This window comes from Euprymna scolopes, chromosome 9 (genome assembly GCF_053919585.1).
Source record: "Euprymna scolopes isolate OS-2025 chromosome 9, ASM5391958v1, whole genome shotgun sequence".
NCBI classification, from domain to species: domain Eukaryota; kingdom Metazoa; phylum Mollusca; class Cephalopoda; order Sepiida; family Sepiolidae; genus Euprymna; species Euprymna scolopes.
The window spans coordinates 63,415,705-63,438,818 of NC_136490.1; the positions used below are offsets into that span (position 1 = coordinate 63,415,705).

General features: G+C 29.4%; 1 protein-coding gene across 2 annotated transcripts in view; it reads left to right on the plus strand.

The window, feature by feature from the left end:
* Window positions 1–23,114, plus strand: part of LOC145284547 (BTB/POZ domain-containing protein 1-like) — a 60,722-nt gene that overhangs the window by 33,287 nt on the left and 4,321 nt on the right. For both annotated transcript variants that reach the window (XM_080133458.1, XM_080133457.1), the window contains exons 2-3: window positions 18,703–18,790; window positions 21,499–21,645. In XM_080133458.1, the coding sequence (XP_079989584.1) occupies window positions 18,703–18,790; window positions 21,499–21,645 (235 nt within the window). The remainder of the gene's footprint in view (window positions 1–18,702; window positions 18,791–21,498; window positions 21,646–23,114) is intronic.

Genomic DNA, 23,114 nt, shown 5'->3' on the forward strand with positions numbered 1-23,114 from the left:
TTGTAATCTGCAGAAAAGCAGTTCACATAGTTATGTGTTCCATAGATGGAAAGTCTTTGCAAAGAAATTCTGTTCGACTCTAAGAAATTGTTTTTTTCTTATTGTGGTAGAAAAAAAAGGGGGTTCTTGTAAATATCTTACGAGGCGGAACCAGAGCTTGGAGCTCAGTTGTGAGTTTTCTGTGGAAATAATGATAAAAAGTTTAGGAACGTCTCTTCTGTGAGAAAAAAAAACTGTCAGGAATAGACAAGATCATCTCTCAATAGATTGCAGAGTCGATTATGTATTTTATCAAGGCAAGAAAGTGCTATTTGTGGCACCTTCCCAGATGTGGCAACAGTGCCACATCTTAAGATGTATCTGACTATTATGTGTAGAAGATTGTATTAAGGTCCCGGTACTTTCTGAATCCAATATTTTTGATGTTAGCAACAGTTTGCATATAACTCTTTCATTTTAGATTTGAATCTCATTGTCTAAAACGATTTTGGAAGATGTACTTATAGATGAACGTACGAGCATATATTATTATACTAATACTATAATATATATATATATGTACATATATATATGCGCGCACACACACAATTTTGCTTATAAAAGGGCGTTTTTCAAAGATCTGTTAATTCAAGTTCTTTTTTTTACTGAATGAAATGTACAAAATTCACTTAAGAACAACTATTTAACTTGTAACACTTAAAATAATGAGTAAAGTTAATTTAGGTAGTGACCATCACTTAATGACAGTTTTATTGTTTTCTTGTATGAGGTGGAGTTAGCTAATTTCCACTGATTTTGACTCTTTAAAACAATGAAATTGTGCCGATTCAAACTCCACAGCCTTCTTGATGACAGGATTTTATTTTTCCTGAGTGGTAACTAACTTTGTGGAGTGATTCTTTAATTAACATTCAACAAGTTGCTGACATTTTATTAGGCATTAGCCGTTAGATATAAACAGAGACTATTTAAATTTTGATCTTATATAAAATTTTGTGCAACTCTTGGTTTGTTTTAAACACCAGAATTAATTAGCTTTGAATCTGATTAATAAATACCTGGCACAAAACGCACGACATATGTATGTATACATGTATATTGAAATGGCATACAACCGTGTGAGAGACTAATCTTTGTAGAAAAAAACCTACAAATTTACCAGTTGACTCACAAAAAGAGTAAAGGACATTTTGTTGTAGTTAACAACATATAAGGTACACTTAAAATGTTAAATTGTCCATCAGACATTCTAGTTAAGTCTTTTTTTTTCTCATTGAAAGAAAATGCTCGTTGACCTCTTGTTGCATTCTGACCTAAGTGCACATCACAAATTCAATTCTATACGATTTCTAACATTTTTTTTCCCCAGAAATAATCGGGTGAGGGGGGGGGATTGACCTAATGGAAACGGGCAAACTATAATCTATTGTAGTAAAACTAAGTTAATCAACGTTTGTTTCCCTCAGATATTTTCCTATATATTTTAATCACACAATACATGCTAAAGTATTCAGGTAATATCCATTGAGAGCGTATGGTGGTTATATGAGAAAATAAAGCTGTGTCTGTGTACGCATTATAAATGTTTCTTTTCTGTGTCTTATGTTATGCATTAGTACATTAGGGATCATTTCGAGTTAAAAGTTTATTTACTGCACCCATCTGAACTAGACAAAATCATGATTTAAATGTGTATGTCTCGTTTAAATAACTAACGATGAATATCTAATATAGCCGACCAGACGGGTGATTAAAAAGTCAGATCGAGTGTACTGGAAAACGAAATGAGACCAAATTGACAACTGGCTTTTTTTTTCTTTTTTTTTTTGCTTGAACTTTGCGCTTTTCGGATTATTTATTTATGTTTTATTGTCTTGGTGGATATTTTTTTTTTTTTTTTTTTTTTTTTTTTTTTTTGGCCGCTTTTTTGGGGGGGTTGGGGGTGCCAGAGATTATAGTTATAGGTAGTTATTAACAACAAAATTGGTGCAAGTCCAGATTAGTAGCACTTGTAAACAAAAATTAGTACCTTTTATTTTCTTGAATAAAAAAAAACTTACTCGACGTCAAACGTAACAAATAAAAATTTGAACTTTGCGGTTTTCGGATTATTTTTTATTTTTTATTTTTATTATTGTTTTTTTAGCCGGATTTAACTAACAGATAAAACAAAACGAAAACAATTTTGGTGCTTATGCACTTATATTACCCTTATTTTTTATTGTTTTAGTGCTTTCTCCAATGTTTGAAGTGTTTCTAATATTTTTACCTATAACTATAATCTCTGCCCCCCCTCCACACATACACGCATAAAAACATGGGGGAAAAAAAATGTTTGAAGTGTTTCTATAACTATAATCTCTAACAACCCTCTCCCCCCCCAAAAAAAAAAATATCCACCAAGAAAATAAAACATAACAAAATAATCTGAAAAGCGCAAAAAAAAAAACAAAAACAAAAAAAAAGGCCAGTTGTCAATTTGGTCTCATTTCGTTTTCCGGTACGATCGATCTGACTTTTTGATCACCCGTCTGGTCGGCCATATTAGATATTTGTTAGTTATTTAAACGAGACATGCACATTTAAATCATGATTTTCTCTAGTTCTGATGGGTGCAGTAAATAAACTTTTAACTCGAAATGACCCCTAATGTACTAATGTATAACATAAGACACAGAAAAGAAACATTTATAATGCGTACACAGCTTTATTTTCTCATATAACCACCATACGCTCTCAATGGATATTACCAGTATTCATCAGTTTTGGGATTGAGTCATGATTGAAAAATACTTCCATTTTAATTGTTCTAATTAATCAGAATTTGTAATTAACTCAGCAGATGATCCATCTTATACTAAGCTTCTATCATTCTCATCGTATCTCAGTGTTTGATATCCTTCCATTCTTAATTTATGATATCTATTACGTTCATTTCTTTCATGCTGTCGAAAGTAACAAGAAAAGCATGAAAAGCAAAAGGGAATATCACCAGAAGTAGTAAAATTATTGAACCTGTTTGACTTGTTGTTTTCTTTTTTGGCATATGAATCCTTTTTGAGTTATTTAATGCAGAATCTAGTAATTTTGGATAAAAGGTTGTTTACTTGAACTTCTATATATCTTTAAATTCATGGTGTTTAGTTTGATTGTTTTGTCGAAATATTTTTGGCTTTGAAGAACGTGACTAAGTTTTGCAAAGGGGGGAGGAATCAACATTTGGTGCATAAATCAGGCAGATATTTTCAAACAACTTGATCTTGTAGTACCAGATATTGAGAGATATTTAGCTGTGGAGAGAGTTAGAGGAGAGATAGTGAGCAGAAAGAGATTACTTTTGAATTTTGTCCTAGTTTTTATATTTAACTGACTTTGCAAACTCTTTTCTGATTCAAAGAATCTAATCCAAGCTCAATGGGTGACACAACAGGTTAATGTCTTTTTTAAATTCTTTCTCTGTCTGTGCACATCTTTCCCTTGTGGTGAGGCATGTAAATATTACTTCCATAAACAGATACTGGTAAATATAAATTATCAACTAATAAATACCATTTTTTTTTTCTATTTTTTTTCTTTTAACCTCACCACCAGAATTGTGTTAAATATACAGATTAGGTATATTGAAAAGGTCACTGACAGGAGTAGTTCTTGGTATGGACACGAACTTGGCCAGAAGAAAACAACATAACATGATTAATTGTCAAAAATAAAATAAGTGTTTGAAGTTGGGCCACCTGACCAGGAAAAAAAAAATGGTGGATTGTCAAAAATAAAATAATTGTTAATTGAAACCATCTGCAGAAATATAACAGCAGAAGAAAACACCTTGTCACTGAATAAAATGCCATGGAATGTGGTTATATTGATGGTGAAGTGTCCTGGTGGGCATTTGCAAGGGGTCACAAATTGTTATATAATAACAACCGGTTGATTGTTTGGTGATTCAAGTATGAGAAAAACTTCCCGTTGAATTCCTGTATGTATGTTTCCTTTCCTTACTGACCCACACTCTTCAAGCACCACCTGCAATTATATTGTCACAAATCAGTTGTCATTGTTTTAAGCACAGCAGAAATACTACAATGGAACCAGGTATTGATTCAGTCTTGAGAGATGATGGATATCCCTGGTAAGAGAATTTGCATGAGAGTTTATTATGAAGCAAGAGTTGCACAATCACACTTCTCCTGGACTGGCATTGCTTAAATCTGGTGGTGAGGGCACGTCCAAGTCAATTAGAAACTATATTGAGATAAGCAGAGAGCTCTCTTGCTTACAACACCTTATTCCCAGAATTGTCACCCATTTAGTACTGACTAAACTCAACGTTGCTTAACTTCGGTGATCTAATGGGAACTGGTGTATGATCATGATAATACTGTATTAAAGCTAATTTTTCCACCTAAAAACAAGGTCATTCATTACATGCATGTTTGAAACAAAACAAAGTAAGCTTGTCTACTCTGAACAGACACTTATTTTCTTTAATTTTTTAATTTTTTTTTTATGAAAAAAAAATTTTGTCTTAAAAGACAGTAATTATAATCTTGGCTCAACTTTATAAAGAGAAAATATATAAGTATCAAAGTTGTTTTGACTTATTTTTAAAAAAATCTATTTACAAGGCTCATTTTAATACTGTTAGCATTGCTTTTTTATTTTCTCTTTTAGTGCAAAATTTTAATGATAGAGCTACATAACCATTGAGATTCGTAGAAATGATAACATGTTCCCAAGTCATACAAAATAAAATTAAGTTTCATGTACTTATGTTATTAGTTCTATCTATTTACATACAAGCTGTTATCCTGGATGCAGTGAAAGTATTTTGGTTTTTAATTAACATTTGTTTGTACATCTTTAAAGTTACACAGAAAAAGAAATAAAATTTAGTTGTAAGGTAACCAATTCTATTAATATTTTTCACTTCAAAGTGAGTTACTTCCTTTATACTATTCCAGTTATGCTTAGGAATAAAAATGATATTATATATTTCTTTTTACGACAAATACTTGCAGCAACCTTAGCAACAAGATTGGATGTTTCTTTTATTTTAAATCTGGAGTGAAGGTCAGTGGTAGGAGCTTATCAAAACAAAAGTTATTCATTTCAACTGGATCAGTTGTGCATTGGAAGTGAAAAGGAAGAAGCCTGTACAAAAGATTTTCTGGCATTTTTGCATTTTAGTTTTTGAGAATCATTTTGGGACAAAGTATAGAATTCAGTGCGAAAACAAACAAAAATAAAGGACAATATTGGATGACATTGGTTTACCATGACCTTCACACAGACATTGCCTCTGTAAACAAGAGTGCGTTTTTAAAAAATTTTTTTTTTATAGTTACACAACTTTAATTAAAGTTTGAATTGATATTTTTATTAAAAATAATAATAGAAATGAGTTATATTATGTATCTGCGACCAAGATTGATTTTTATCCAAAGTGCATTTATATATTTAAAAAACTGTTAAATTTTTGAGTGGATTTTCACGACACAGAGTGCATTTATATATTTTCAAATTGTGTGATATCATCTCTGCACAACATCCATTTATTAAAATTTTGTAAATGGATATAAATCTTGGTTGTGAATAAATAATATAACTTGTTTTTATTTTTAATAAAAACATCAATTCAAACTTTAATTAAAGTTGTGTAAATATATAAAAAACGCACTTGTTTTTGTTTACTGAGGTGATGTGAAGGTCAAGGTAAAACGGTGTTGACTGATATGTGCCCTTTTTTCTTTTTTCGCATTGAAGTTGATTGAGGTCCATATTCTATATTTTGTCTCAATTTTTTCTTGTTTTCAGTTTTGAAGACTTCAATTCGAAATAAGGGGAATCAATTCAAGAACTTAGTTTTTCAATAATGATTGTTCAAAACTATTTTTAAATTTTAATGACAGTTTAATTTTGTAAAAAAAAAAAAAATTAATTTTCTTTCAATTACAATTTTCATTCATTTCAGAATTTTAGAGAGACTGTTTATTAAAAAGGACTTTTGAAAAAATGTCATTTGGATATGACAACTTTCATTCATTTCAGAAAAAATACAAAAAATGATTAATTTATTTGAAAATTCTAATTTTATAAAACTTAGTTTTAAAATTTAATTCAACAAATGTTCAGAAAATTAATGGTTTATTTTGTGTTGTGCTAATTTAATGTTTATCTTTTTATCAAAAAGTTAATGTGAAACTAACATTTTTAGAAATTCTTTCAAAAACTTCAAGAAGTTCTTGAATTGTCTCCTGTTTCGAATGTAAGTCTTCAAAAATGAAAACAAAAAATGTTCTTAAAAACTAAAATGTACAAGTGCCGATTTTCTTTTAAAGATAATTAACTTTAAGGATTAATTAGCTGCAAAGTACTGGGTGACTGTTAACGATAAGCTTTTGGGAACATTTAACGACTTCCTTGCACGTGTCAAACGGATCAGAATTGATAAACATGAAGAACATTTCTAAAATATGAAACATTTATTTACTGGAAAGAAATTGAATCCATTATTAAAACAGCTGTTAATGGCCTTAACTCATGTGATGATTTACATTTCAAAGTCACTTATCTTTTATCGTGGCAATGTGACTGTGTCATTGGTTATCTTGTGTTCAGTCAACTCGTCCATTTAAGAAAGTTAGCACCTTCTCTTGCTTGTGGTTCTGTATAAAACTGCTGTTATGTCTTTAACAAGAATTACCCTCAACAAAGAGAGAAATCCTATTGGCTAAACCACATACCCTTTACTACCTTTGGTAGGAGCTACAAAATTCAAGGGAGATAACTTTTGTCAAGAACAGTGAAATACTTTAACAAATAATTATCTACATGAATATTTGAAGAATTTTAAGCAAATAAAGTGATAAAAATCTTAAAGCTATTAAAATGCTATATTTTTTTTTTTTTCATAATGAAATTTGGGAACCAATCAGAAAAAATATCAATCTCATGTATTGTCGGGGTATGAAACTGATCCATTATATTTTTTTATCTTAAAAGAAAGATGTGACAAGTATCAAACATTTAAAAATAATTTTTTTTGTACCCCAATTAGTAAGTAAATCAATCCTATTATTTTTATGTGCTAAAATGATAATTCTATGTTGATTTCTCTTTTCATAATAGCTATTTTTAATAACCTTATCTGAAAAAATATTAACCCCCATTCAGTGAAATTAAACAATTTTACTTTATCACTCCATTATAAACCATATGGCAACAACAGCCCAGTTGTAGACTGTTTCATTTAAAATCGATGAAAGTTTTGTAAATAAGGTTTACAGGTTATTTTTCTTTTTTGAAAAAAAAACAAAACAAAATTTTTTGCTTAAAATTAATGTAATTTGTGGTTCTTTTATATAATAATGACTCCTGTCAGAAATATAGTTTTCAAATATACAAATAAACTTTGAATTTTAGTTGTAATAATAAATGCTACCAATTAACAACAAAAACATTAGATTCTAGTTTTTTTGACAATTACGTGTGAATACCCTAAAAATCTTGGTGGAAAGAAGAAAAAAATAATTTAGATTTTAGAGTAGATGGGGATCAGTTTTGCAAATAAATTTAACATAATGATCCTCCATTTACCAGCCATTTTTGCCTTTTAGAGCAGTTAACACTCCAGATCCTGTTTTGGTATTTTTTAAGTTGAATGGTATATAAAAAAAATTATCCTTCCACTAAATCAAAGTTTGAGTGATAAGCCCATGTCCTAAAAATGCCTTCCCTTGGACGTGTCTTACCATTAATCCCAAATCTAAGTGTAGCAATATACATGAAAAAGTTGAAATGGCTCAAAAAATATCACAATGGCATACATAGAAAGAACTTGATGATAACCAAAAGAATCTTTTGAAAGTTTTAAAGATCTAACTAAAAATAAGTAAGTGATGGCTATTTTTGTGCCTCACATGCTTCTATATTTTCCCCTCTTTAAGACCATATGCGTTTTGTCACATTTGTTATGTTACTTTTTCAGTTAGAATGCTATATCTTTGTTCAAACACAAAATAAAGCAATGAAATCTGCTATAAATGTACTTTTGTGCAAGGAATCCAAATATGAAACTTAAAATCTCCCAAAAAATAATGATTTCCAAATAATTTGCAGTAAATACACATAAATATGCTGCAATACCATAAACATTTCATGGATGCATAAATTTTTTATTTAAAAAAATGTTTTTTAGAGAACTGAATTGTAATGCATTTTATGTACAAATAACTGAAACCTAATACTAGGACTGTTTGAAAATAAATATATTGCAAGATATCTTTGGTATTGTTGTATACTAACACCTGCCTCTCTAAAATATGTGAGTGTCTCTATTAAAAAAAAAAAAAAAGAATTTAAGGCAATTATACTGAAAAACTTCTCAGAAATTAAAAAAATAAACAATAAAAATATAAATTTGATGGAAAATAATCTTAGATTTTAGAGCCATTCTAATGTTTTAGAGCAGGTAACCATATTTTTTATGGAAAAAAGTTTAAACAATTTATTTTTAGACAATTATGTGTGTTTTTAAGAGGGTCTTTGTAGAAGGAAGAGGCTTACCACTTAGATTTTGAGTTAGTGGTGGTAGGACTAGGTGCAATTATGCACAGATACCCTGAACACTGGGCATAAAAAAACAAAAACAATTATTTTAGAATGGGAGATTAGTTTTCTATATAAATTTAATGTAAACTAATCCACTATTTCTAGGTCATTTTAGAGCAGTTATTTTATTTTTCTATGGGAGACAAATCATATGTATCTTTTATTTAATTTTTAGACGATTATGTGTGGTTTTAAGATGGTTTGTATGATGGGGACTTACCACTCGGACTTTGGGTTAGTGGTAGGATTAAAGGAGATTTTTGTGGTGGAACGTGTCACTCAGATTTAAGGTTAATGGTACGACAGGTTCAAGGGAGGCACTTTTAGGAGGTAGGCTTGTCACTCAGACCTAGATTTAGTCATAGCATAATATATATATATATATATATATATATATATATATATATATATTAGTGTTGGGACGATTCCTAATTTTTATACGATTCCGATTCCAGGAAAATATTGATTAACGATTCCGATACCAACTACGATTCCGATTCCGATTCCTAGGGAATTTATTGTTTTGAAATATACCAGGTAGTTTTATACTTATGGTCGGTAGTTCCCAAATATGTTCCCTAACTTTGGAAGAGATATTTTATGTCTACACCGTCGTGTTTTGGTTTAAATAAAATTATTATATAGTAAACTAAACGGAAAAATTAGCAAAATTTATTTTAGAGAAAATTTATTTTACTTAATTGGAATACAGAAAAAAACCCAAAGAAAATAGAATTTATCCTTCAGAGCAAAAACAAATAAAATAGAATTTATATAACAGAACAAAAACAAGAAAATTAGAGAATAAATACACACGATTCATTATTTTGGTCCTCATAATTAACAGATTTAATGAATTAAATAAAAAAAATATAGCGGAAGAGAAAGAAAATATATACTAATTAAATATAAAAAAGATAAATATTTGATTTAATAATTTATAAATGAACGTGCGTAATGAAAAAAAAAACAATATACCACGTGACATGGCGCCGTAGATACAAAATAACCTTTCCAACATTAACGACCATATATGAGAAATACCATTAATCGAAAGTTTTTGTGTTTTATACCAAAAGGTAGGTATAGCGAAAAGTTACAATTAAAGGAATTTCAAAAACGATTTTTTGTTTAGCTATTGATAGTTGTATTTGTGACAGCAGTTCTTCAGACCTCCATAATTCACAATGAGTAGTTAACACCTATTATTTTTTCTTACTTTTTCATTGCTTTTACACGTTGTTTCTAACGTGAAGAATAAGTTTAGCCAAACTAATTTTGAAATAGGGTATATCAAAGGAACACATATAAAAATGATACCACTATAAAAAACAAATGAAATACTAGATAAAATTAAGCAAACATAATTACCAAAATTACAGAAAAAGATAAAAAAAACAAACAAAAAATGGTGAAGTTTGTTGAGTGAAATAAATTATTGAAAGAAAATTAATTGAACTAATAGAAATGCTAAATAAAAAATGTCACATTTCAATATTTTTTTAATAATTAAATTCTCAGGGTTGTCTAAATTAAAAATTAAGTGATTTTTTTTATTAGACTTCTTTCGAAGCTTGTTACCTTGAAAAATACATTTAAAACCCTGTTTTTTTAAAATAAATTGAAAAATAAATGCAATTAAAAAAATGTAATTGACAATTGAAACTTTAAAAACATATTAAACATTGAAAAATTACTTATCTCACAAATTAACGTCCAATAAAGTAGATCCAGTCTTCATACAGGAATTTGGTTATAATAAATATATCTTTCCCAAACTTAAAAATTAAATCTTTTTTATTTTTTATTTTTTTTTGAGAGAGAGAGAGAGAGAGAGAGAGAGAGAGAGAGAGAGAGAGAGAGAGAGAGAGAGAGAGAGAGAGAATGCTTTAAAATCGCCGGAGAGTGCTGCCTAAAATTTTAAAGAAGTAAATTTTAGGAGTTTAGTGCCTTTCAAAGACGGTTATCATAATTTATTATCATCATTTAATTTCCTTTTTTTTCCTCCCCCACACCTTTCCACGTGGTTCAGTAGTTAACCAGTGCTCCTGTTGCTGTCAGTCAGCTATCTTTACCTAAGTTTTAATTTCTAGTTAAAAGAATTTTTCATGAATGGAATCAGCATTTTTAAAAATTATTTTTTTAGTTGTATATATTGTATTTACTCTTTGAAGTTAAGGAGGGTTAAAAAAAAATGGTGACACCTAGATGGTGACGTAGGCAAAAAAAAAAAAAAAGACACTGCGATTTCGACCCTCACTAATAAAACTGCTCTGAGTGACTAGTTGGTAATTTTTTGTTTCTTTTTTATTTTGCTCCTCCAATTTATTTGGATACTTCATAGTTAAATGTTTTAACATGTTGGTTGTGGTCATGTTAGATGGTTTTATTCCTCGCGATATTTTCATTTGACAGACTTTGCAAATGGCTTTCAACTCATCATCTTCAAAAAGACTTTTTTTTGGACTTTGGGCCATATTAGAAAATTCAGTTTATCTGTAAACAAATAATTTACTATTAAATTTTGTTTTAAAGCTAGTCACTTATTTGGATAATTAATTGAAAATAATCCGCTAAAAAAGACAAAAAGAAAAAAATATAAAGGGATGGGGCGGTAAATTGTAGCAACCGGTAGTTAACAAAAAAAACTTATAGAATTTAATTTTTGAAACCAATGTATAAAAGTTTACATAATGAAATGCAAATATGCATTTTCGGGTTTGTATTACTGTACACATAGATTCGAAAAAGTTGTCAAAAAACAAATATATAACAAACAAATATTATCAAAGGCAAGATAAGTTACTTTTCTACCAAACTGGGTAATTTATTTTGTTTTTATTCAATGTAACATGTTTATTCAGCTCGAAAAACATGCAGTGTTTACCGATGTATTGGAAAATTCAAAATGGCGCCCGACACTCTCTTTAACATGGTAAGTTCGGGAAAAGGTGTTATAAATAATAAACTAGACAAAATACTATTAAAAAAAACACCGAATATATGTCAAAATATGTCACGGTAACATATATTGAGCGAGTTTCTAGCAGTTTTTTGTATAGTTTATTATTTATAACATCTTTTCCTGAACTTACCGTGTTAAAGAGAGTGTCGGGCGCCATTTTGAATTTTCCAATACATCGGTAAACACTGTATGCTTTTCGAGCTGAATAAACATGTTACATTGAATAAAAACCCGAAAAATATATCCAGTTAGGTAGAAAAATAACTTATCTTGCCTTTGATAACATTTATTTGTTATATATTTGTTTTTTGACAACTCTTTCGAATCTATCTACAAACCTGCATTTTCTTTTGAATTTTTTTTTTTTGGTTGACTGTGTTCAATTCACACATGGTTGATGCGGTTCAATATTGCTAAACTATAAGTCCTTAGTAAAATTCTATTTATAAATACTTTTTAAAATGAAATTATTTAATTAATCGTAAATATTATTTAGACATAAAAATTAATTGATTACAAAACCTTTTAAAAATATATATATTAATTTCTTTTTCGTTCGGCAAAAAACTGCGCAAAACACTTTTAATTTTCAATTTAAAATTCTAGAAAAAAGATTATATTATTCTGCTTTTAATATAATCAAATTCAGGGTTTTATCTTTCTGGAGAAAAAAAAAAATAATGGATTTTATTTCAATGAAATTAAAAAAAAAACTTGACTGAATTGAATTAATTTCCCTTAAATTAACGAAGGGGTTATTTAATAGCTTTAGGTTTGGAAGAGATAGGTATGGGGTCGATTTTTTTGAAACTTCAAAAGAAACCGACTACTGTCAAAACTTTGCGAAATAATACAACGTGATCAATTTCATTTTAGAGATATTTCTTTCAAAAGCCTTCTTTTAAAAAAAGAAAAAAAAGTATATTGTTCTATTAAACCTTTTACTGTTTAAATAATTTGACTTTGCTCGTTTTATTTTAAGAAAATATAAGTTGAAAAAGCATTTTCATTCACTATTAGAAGATTTGTCAGTAAAAAAAAAACAATCGCCAAAAAGATAAGCGTTTTTTTTATTTTTACTCGCAATGTAGAGCCCTGCATACTTCTTTTCAAGTTAACTCTTTTGTAGTTTTGATTACAATAGATCTGAATGAATGAACCTTGCAAGGGAGGGGCACTAAGCATTGCCCTGTTAATAATGAATTTCTTTGGTTTCTTTTTATTTCTCTCTTGCGGTTAGAAATATCAGGAAATTTTTTTCTTTTTTTCAACATCAGACTAAAAGAATCGTAATGAAGGAATCGGAAAATTAAGGTATTTTTTAACGATGCGATTCCGATTCCGATACCTCCCAAAATACACGATTCTTACGATTAACGATTCCAATTCCGATTAATCGTCCCACCACTAATATATATATATATATATATATATATATATATGATGAAAATAATGGAAATAGTATTCCGACAAAATAGAGAAAATAAAAAAGGAACAAACCGTATTGTGTGTTCACCAACGTTTCGTCTTTATTTCGAGACTTCCTCTGGGTGAATGAGATTAAGAAACCAAAAAATATACCAGTACAAAATATTTTTTTGGTTTCTTAATCTCATTCACCCAGAGGAAGTCTCGAAATAAAGACGAAACGTTGGTGAACACATAATACGGTTTGTTTCTTTTTTATTTTCTCTCTCTCTCTCTCTCTCTCTCTCTCTCTCTCTCTCTCTCTCTCTCTCTCTCTCTCTCTCTCTCTCTCTCTCTCTCTATATATATATATATATATATATATATATATATATAAACTTTTCAAATCGAAAAAATATCAAGAAAACTGCTCTAAAAGGCAAGAATGGCCAGAAAATGGGAGGTTCATTATACATTAAATTTATATGTGAAAATGGTCCTCCTCTCTACTTTAAATTATTTTTATCATGTTTTTTCCTTTTTTCCAGAGTATTCACACATAATCGCCTAAAAGAGTAGAATCTTATTTAGTTATTTTTGGTAGCTATAAAATCATTTATTACTACTTTTGGTTGTCGTTCATATATTTGAAAACCAATATTTCTTGAAGAAAACTTTATAAAAAAATCACAAACTGCATTAATTAAAAAAATTTTTTTTTTTTTTTTCCAAAAATAAACGTAATTCACAAAATTTGTTGATTTCAAACAAAGCCAAAAACTGCTGTTGCTTAGGTTATAATTATTACTATTTAAATTGTTTACGTTTGCTGAAAACCTTTTCTAATTTGTGGGAAGGCTCTATTTAAAAACATTTCGAACCAAAAGAGAAATCATCACAGAATTATAATTTTGACACATAAAAATAATAAAAACCTTAATTTACTCTATTTATAAAAAAATGTTTGAAAAATGTCATATTAAAGTTTTATTTTTAAGACAAAAAATGGGATGAACAAATTTATTTTGTATCCCAACAAGTGAGATTGATGTTTTTTCTAATTGTTTTTCCAAATTTCATGACGAAATTACTTATAAGGGAGTGATACCGAGTTTCTAAACATCATGGGCATAAACAAAAAACTAGCCATTTCATAGCATTAACATTTTTATCATTACTTTGCTAAAAACTCTTCAAATATATAATGTAGATTATTATTTATTAAATCATGTAAAAGGATATTCGTTTCCGAACAAAATTATGGTATTTTGATGACTTAAAGTGTTTTGATTTCTGAAATATGACTATTTAAGTAGAACTATCTTGAAATTTTGAAATGTCCAAAGCTTTTCTATGGTTGGTGGGCATTACTACTAAATGATAAGCACCCTCCCTGTCTGAAAAAAATAACTTCCATACTCCTACTAACCCTAAATCTGAATGCCCCCCCCACCTCAAAAAAACCTTCCTTAATCCTACCATTAACCCTAAGTTCAAGTGGCACACTCCAGTCGTACAAACTCTCTTGAAACTATGCATAATTGTCTAGAAAAAACAAAATATAAACAAAAAAAACAAAAAAACGGCAAGACCTGCAAATAAAAAAATAAATTGATTAACTGCCATAAAATGTTTGAATGGCTCGGAAATAGATTAATTTATATTAAATTTATATGTGAAACTAATCCCTCACTATAAAATTTCTTTCGTTTTTTTTTTTTTTTGTTTGTCTGACAAGTTTTCAGGGTGTTCACACATAATTCTCCCTAATCCTACCATTAACCCAAAGTCGAAGTGGCAAGCCTCATCCTTGTACAAAGACTCTTGAACTACTCATAATTGTCTAAAAACAAAAGAAAAAAAAAGCAACCCCTTTCCACAAAAAAAACAAAACAAAAACGCATAGAATTTATTACTCCAGAGAAAAACAATTTGTTTACAGCCTTAAAAGGCTAGAATAGTATTGAAGACTAGAATTATTTTACATGAAATTCTTATATTGAACTTAGTGGAAGATGTTGATCTACAACATTACCAAAGAAATCTTGTAATATAATAATTTTTAAACAGTCCTGCTATTAGATTAGTTTCTTGTACATGCATTTCAATTCATTTTTAACTTCTAACATTAAAATTTTTTTTAATGGATACCTGGTATTTTAAAGGTATTGTAGCATATTGATGTGCATTTACAGCAGATTATTTGCAAACTATTGATTTCTGGAGGTTTTCAGTGGCATACTCAGATTCCTTGCACAAAAGTACACATATCTCGCAAAGTTCATTGTGTTTTAACAAAAGTATAACATTTTTACTGAAAAAAGTAGTGTAGAGGGTGAAAATATCCAACTGTGCAAGGCGCAAAAATAGTCATACCTTATTTTTTTAAGTCATTTAAAAAAAAATTTTTTAATTTTTTTTTCTAAGAGTGGATGAGTATTTGGGTTTGTAGATGTGGAATAGTTAAAGTAGCAGAGTCAGTTGACAGGTGATGGTCAAGGAAAATATAGAAAAAATTAAGAATAGTTATGAGAGAAAAATGGATAAATTAAAAAAAAAAAACTAGCCAGAGAAAGGATAGTTTGGAAAGTCGTCCCACACATGCCAGTAAAATGGATGTGAAACTGAATATGATGACAATAGACATGAAATTAGTAGAATGAAAAAAAAAAAAAAAAAATAAGCAAAGTGATAATGTTGCTGATTTTATTAAAGGTTATGCATTGAACAAATTATAGGCAGTTGTTTTTCGGGGTCTTTCTTGTAGAGAAATACAGACCTCTGTTAGAGCACTTTGTTGTTGTTTGTTTGGTTGCTAAGAAAATGTGACCCTGGCAACCTAGTAAAGAAGAATACAAAATCTGGTTGCTTGAATAAGAAAAAAAAAAAAATATGATCTATTCTAATTCTTTGCTTGAAATGAACAGATATAAATTTGTTATGTATTGATTGGTGTATATCTTTTGGTTTTGTGCCCAGTGGCGTAACTCTGTCTTAATAACATCAAAATTGTTCTTTTGTTTGTATGTGGATTTGTTCAGAAGTTAGAAAACTGTCAGAATAATTTATTACAAAATGTTTGTGTAAATCTAAATCTCTGCTACTTTTGTGAACATGCCAACTATTACTATACTAGCATTTCAGCCTGGCGTTGCCCGGGTGTTTGGATGTGTATATTGAGCAAAAAAAAAAAAAGTTGTAGTAGGAAGGCAGGCTCGAACCTGTACTGCGAAAGAGGAAAAAAAACAGAAAAAAACCCTGACATCTTTGCTGTTATGACCACCGCCAAACCGGAAGTGATGTAGGTTTAATTAAGGCTAGACAATCAAAAGGAGAGGATGACTTTAAAAAATATCGGCCAAAAAAGCACCCCCACCTCCCGAAGAAAAGTGCCCCGTTGAAGGTGAAGATATTAATGTTTTTAGCTAATTTTTCGATATTTGTCATCTGAATGGTCGAACTTCAAAACAATACAGATCCTGGTAAAATCCGTCGCCTCTGTCGAAAGTTTTAAGCAAACATGCAAACATACATACATTTATATATTGGTAGCTCAAATTTTTGACTGAAACCGATTAAAAAAAGCTTGCTGTATCTCTGAATAGCCTTTGTCAAATTTCAAATGTTTAGACCAGAAATTGTCAGAGTAATTTTGTAGAGACCGCAGAGGTCAAATTTTTTAAAATTTGACCCCTATTATGATCCCTTAACATTTGTTTTGGGCTCAAATCAAGTTATTAAGTTAGATTCATGTCCAAGAAACATATATCTAAAATTTTAATTGTTTATACCCAAAATTGTCGGAGGAGTTTGGTAGAGTTCTCAAAGGTCAAATCGTTGAACTTTGATCCCTTAACAGCCAAATTTCTGGCCAAAAATCGATTACAAAGATTTTCCCAAATCTCAGTACTCTGTATATCAAATTTCGAGTCTGTTGACTTAAAATTGACAGTTATTTCGTAGGGAAATATACACACACATTCACTTTTATAGATATATAGATATGATTGTTTTATTGATGTGATTATAAGAAAAGGGAGAAGTATTGCCCTGTTTCTTTTATCACCAGTGAAACCTACTGATGCTATGACAAATTTATATTTATTGGTTAAATTGATTTTCATTTTAGAAGATAACACAGGCTCTGAGTTTAAAAAACAAAAATAATAAACGATAATTGTAATTTTTTTTTTTTTTATTAAAAAAAAATTGAAGCAAAATAGATCAAAATAAATTGAGAGTAAAACAAAAAATAGATTAAAAAAAATACAACTCTATTTTTACCTGACTGTTTTTCTAAATTCTTAAACTGCTGTTGTATTGATACCTCATTATTAAAGTAAAATCTTGTCTGCAATTTGGCTTAAATACATTAGGTATGTTTTAATTGTCAAGTTTGAGAAAATATTTTAATAATTACTTAAAAAGATTGGGATGAAAAATAACAATCTAAAATATAAAATTTTCAGTGGTGTCCTACATGCACATTATTTTATTTTAAGATAAAGGTTTTAATTATTAGCCAAGTGAATAATGCCTTCCCTACACCAAGGTAAAAATAAACACTTGTGAAAAGATTTTTTTTTACATAATTATTTTTTATCACCTTAAATACCTTTTTTATTAAAAATATAAAATTGATGGAATGTTTCATAATATTTCTGAAAATACTGAATAAAATAATGTTTTCTGAATTATTGAAATGAGGATTGTATTATCTGTATCATTTGGACTACTATTCTCATCTTGAGTGTTATTCTCAACATTTTAACTGATAAAAAAAAAAAACAAGAATAGGTTTAAGGCTCCCAAAATTCATACCAGAATTGTCTTCAAGAAACCATAGCATAATAGATAATGTATCGAGTAAAATTCAGTTTTAAGTGACAAAAATCTGGGTCTAGCCTTTACTCCTGACCTGAAATGGAAGACTTGTATCAAATCTGTTGCCAAGGTTGCCAAAAAAATGGTTGGATCATTTTACCGCTCCAGAAGGTATCTGACTCCCGATGCAATCTTCTACATGTATAAGAACCAGAGACATCCTAAAATGGAGTACTGTTGCCATATTTGGGTACTCCAAGCACTCTATTCTGCCTTGACAAAGTTCAAAACCAGATTTGAAACCTAGTAGCTGCTGCCCTTTTTTCTTCCCTGCAACCTCTTTCTCACAGAAGAGGTGTTGTTCTATCATTATATTTGTGGCAAGTGCTCGTCTGAACTTTAATCTATGATCCCCTCTTGCCAAACTTTCACAAAAACACTTGTCTAGCTACAACTACCATCAACAGTTTCCCTTGCTCTCTGTGCTTAAATTTAAACACAAAGCTTCTTTCCTAGAACTGACTGACTGTAGAATTCTGGTCTGCTGGCCTGCTGACTACAATATGACTGCCTTCAAGTTCAATGTAAACAAGTTCTTGGTGACTCCTGTAAAAAAAAAAAAAAATGTTCATTTTTGACATTTGACTCTTAGTGAATCATTACCAGCTCAGGCTGTCTAATCTTCAAATCTATATTTACATTTTGGTATAAATTGGGCTATGCACTGTAAATTTTGCTAATTGAAACACCATTTATCTCTGTTTGAAATAATAATCTTTATTTTTAAATTTGAACTTATTAATAAGGCTTTATCTGAAAGTTATAACTAATGCAGCATGATTGTCTTTCAATTTTTTTAGTCCTTGTCCTCTATATTTGATTTCTTTCTTTTATAGATTTATGGTGAACAGAAGAATTTTTGTAGTTGGATTTGGACTTTATGGCAGTATCCATGGACCTACAGAGTATTTGGTCAACATTGAGGTAAGTTTGTCACTTAGTATTTTTGGTGTATGGATGGAGACCTAAAGATCTCCCACATTTTCAATGGATATAAAAAGAATGCAACGATTTAGACCAAAACTGATTATATTAAAGCATCTAAAAAGTTTTTAAATATGAGACAAATGGTGTATGCTGTTGGCAATGCATTGATGGATTAATTCCCGGAAGTTCTTCATGACTTCCTGCATGATCTCAGTTATAACTACATAGATTTCCTTTTGATCCTTTCTTTAAAATTCACAAGAGTTGAAGGGCAATGTTGAAAAACCACCTTCTGGTATACCGAAAGGGAAATATCACTAGGTCTTAAATCTGAAGTTTGGCTTTTCCTTCCTCTGTTTTCCTTTAAATAAATCAAATGCTGATGAAACATTTCTGTCAACACTTGAAGATCATAAATGGACAAAATGAACACTTAATCTGTAAAGCCAATCTGTATCTTGAATTTTTTTTTGTAGTTAGTAGTTTTCTTCCTACAAAAATCAATGTTTTATTTGGGTTTGTCATTTTTGTCTTTGCTTTCTCTCAATGTTCATGATAAAAAATAATTTATCTGCCTCAAAATATTTTATAAATGGACTCTATTTTAAATAATAACCCAGATAACAGCAATCAATACACATTGTATGGTCAGCATTATAAGATATATCACCAACCAAAATAACTTAGTTGAGTGTTGAACTAAAGAGCTAATCATCTCAGTCAGGGGTTGTGATTAGTGTTGCGACAATTAATCAGAATTGGGAATCCAAAAAAATTGGAACTTTTTGAAGTATTGTAATCAGAAAAAAAATGTTCCTATCTTTTGATGCTAAAAACTATTCTTTTAATTGTTTTTGTTTAGAACTTCATTTTCCATGACTCATATTAATGATGAGATGATTAATATTTATTGATTTTTAAACTACCAGTAAAACTAAAATCTATCATCCTGACAACTGTGGTTTGATGTTTGAGAAATATATGCAGATATTACATAGGTTTTTACAGTAATCTGACCCCCTCCCCTCTCCCAAAAAATAACTATATTTACAAATTTAAAAAGAATCTGAATCGATACTTGAATGGGGAAAGTATTGGAACCTAGTTGAGATATTGGTTTTTATTTTAATTTTCTGTTGGAAATCTAATATTTACTATTAATACATTCTATATTTAAAAAAAAAGAAATGCAATATTGTAAAGTGCTAAAACCAATGCATTTCCATAAAAATCGTCAGTTGGGTAAATATTTTTTATTAGTTAAAAAGTAAAGACTGGATTTGTTTGTGATCCTTTAGAAATTTTTTATCAATTTAAATTGATCTTTTAAACTGTTGAATAAAAAGTAACTTTATTCCTGGGCAGATAATAATAACAGTATTAATGAAAGTAAAAATGATGGTGAAAGTGATTATGTTAGAGAATCGCACCTATGTTCAGTTTTGAGAGACAATGGATAACTCTTGTGAGGGTGGCTGCACATATAATTGTAAACATGCACTAGACAGCATATTTAGTCGGTTGCATGTTTTCATTTCATGCAAATAATAGGTGATCAAAACCTGTGTAGTGACAGCACACATGTATCATAAGCAATGCCGGACGATGCCAGACAACCTTGCTGGCCTAGAATAAATTGGTTGTTTGAAATTAAATTCTAGTTGCAATAGATGTTTATATAAATATAAACTAGAAAGATAATGTTTTGAGAAATAGTATAAACAAAATGTGTTTTAGAATGATTAAATTAATAATTTAAAAACCGGTCTGACTTCTAGCAGTCTGATATAGTCTGATATAGAGGTCACTGAAGATGACGTGGATCTTAGAATGAGACGTGGAGATTGAGTTAGTTAATTGAGTTGAGTTTTTGAAGCTGACAAGAGAAGTTGGGGTTCTCCAAATGACCAGGGGGCAGGTTGAATCCAATAGACGGGAAATGTGAATAAGAATGGTGCTTGCAACTTTAAGAAAAAGAAAGACTACTGGAAATAAAGAAGTATAAATATTATTTTATTGATGATTTCTGTGTTTGTCTTTTTCTTCGGAGAAGTTGAAGATCTTTATTCCAGGTTTGATGGTCTAAATAGGTTGACCAAGAATCAACTAACTTGAACTTATTGGACAAGAAGGTATTGTCCCCTTCAATGTTTTGCAATCTGTATATGTCTTGTGAACAGTCCCTTAAATGTTATACACGCATTGACATAACCACTAGAGATCAGTATACAAATATGTATACACACACAAACCCAAATATATCTACCAACGTTTCAAACCTCCTGACTATATATAACACAGAGGCATACTCACACTTCTAGTAATATATAAATTGATGAGAATCGTAGAGCTTAGTTTCTGATTGAGACCTGCCTTTTACAACCTGCAGCTACAGACATAAAATGTGGAAGATCTTTATACTCTACCTTTTATATATATATATACTTTAAGCTTAATACTTGAAATGTAATTCTGGAGTTTAAAAACAAAAATTGCATTAGAAAAAATAATGCAAACGAGAGTTAGAAATTTAATAAAGATTTCCAACTTTTTATTTTTTGTAAAGTTAAAGCTGAATAATTTGCTTTCTGCTGCAGTTCTTAATCTAACAGTGCATACCCTGTTTGGTTCTTTTATTGGCATTAATAGTTATTTTTACTTCACAACGTATTAAACAATAGCTATGTTCTCTATCTTTTTTACAGCTACTTCATTCGGATACAGGCAGAATGCTTGGTCAAAATGACACCAGTTTTCAGTGTGACGGTTCCACTTCAACATTTAGAGTCATGTTCAAAAAACCAGTGGAGATTTTACCGAATACCAGTTTTACTGCCTGTGCAACACTTAAGGTATTTCCAGTACATGAGTTTTTTTTTTGTTTTTTTTTTTTGATAACTCATATTTTGAATTTCAAATATTTCTATAATATAATCAGATACTTTAGACAAAAAAATCCATGATTAGTCAACCTAAAATTTAAAGCAACAAAAAAATTGTTTTCTGATTATGTAATTTTAAAAGTTGCACTTCATGTTTGTAAAACGACCAACATTTATTTTCACAATGACAGATTGAAAAAGAAAAAAGGATTTTAAGAATTTTATTTGATCCTCAATATTAACCAGAAAGTTTTTGCCGTTATCAGTCAGTCCTCTGATTTCCTCAAAATTGGTTTGTTAGTTTTTTACAAAATTTTGTATGAACTTATATGACTATTAACGCTGAAAACAGAGCCAGTGTTTTTGGCAAAGCTCTTGATTGTTCCCCAAGAGACTAAAATGGCCCCAAATAGTAATTATTGGCAACTATTTAAGACTTTCTTCTTTTTAATTTTTTGCATGGAATATATCAAAAATTAAAATCATATTTATATCACTTACTAGTGACACAAAGAAAATTCTGGTTCCTCCAAGAGAACTAAGAAATGCCCCCCCCCCCATCTCCAAATTGGTAAAATGACACTTTCTTACAGATATTTAAATATGCACTCTTCTAAAACTTAAAAATTCACATCAATCTAAATATTAATTTATTTGTAAAAAAAAAAAAAACATCATCGCAAACATTGAGAAACGAATTACCCCCTTTATAGTCGGTCTTTATCAGATAAAAATACTTAATCATTTCCTCTCTCAAAATTACAAAAAAAAACTCCAAGAAAACATGGCTGTCTGTTTACAAATTGACTATTTTATCTTATAATTTAAAAAAAGTCATATTGAGAGGAAAGTTTTTAGATTATAGTTTCTTTTTTTTTTTTTTAAAAATGTGCAAGTGAATTGACATCTGTTTATAATTTATATAAAAAATTATTCAGAAAAAAAAATCAAAACAATGTGCTGTGTTGAATTTTCATTGAAAAAAAATCTAAATTTTTTTAAATCAATTCTTTTTAGCTTTAAAAGGTTATAAAAAGAATTTGCTAAAAAATTGTTTTAAATTCGTTATTTTATTTTATTTTTTATTCATTTTATTTATAACGTGTTTTAAAAAATTTCAGCTACCGTGGAATTTCCATATACTCTGCTATTAGGTTGGTGCAAAAATAATGTCGTTTTTTTATGTATATTTATCTGATAAAAAACATTTTTGCACCAACTTAATAGTTGCTTATTTTATTTAGTCTGAGTGATGTAGGGAGAAATAACTCTTGCTTTATTTTCCTTTTTTTTCTTTTTTTTTTACTCTGGTCTGAAAGTCTCATGTCTATATGAAATAGCTTTATTAAAGTTTCTATTTTCTGTCTCCCCATGAGGGTTGGACGTGACATTTAGTATGTTTAATGTGTGTATGTATGTGTGTGGGGGGGGCTGGATTA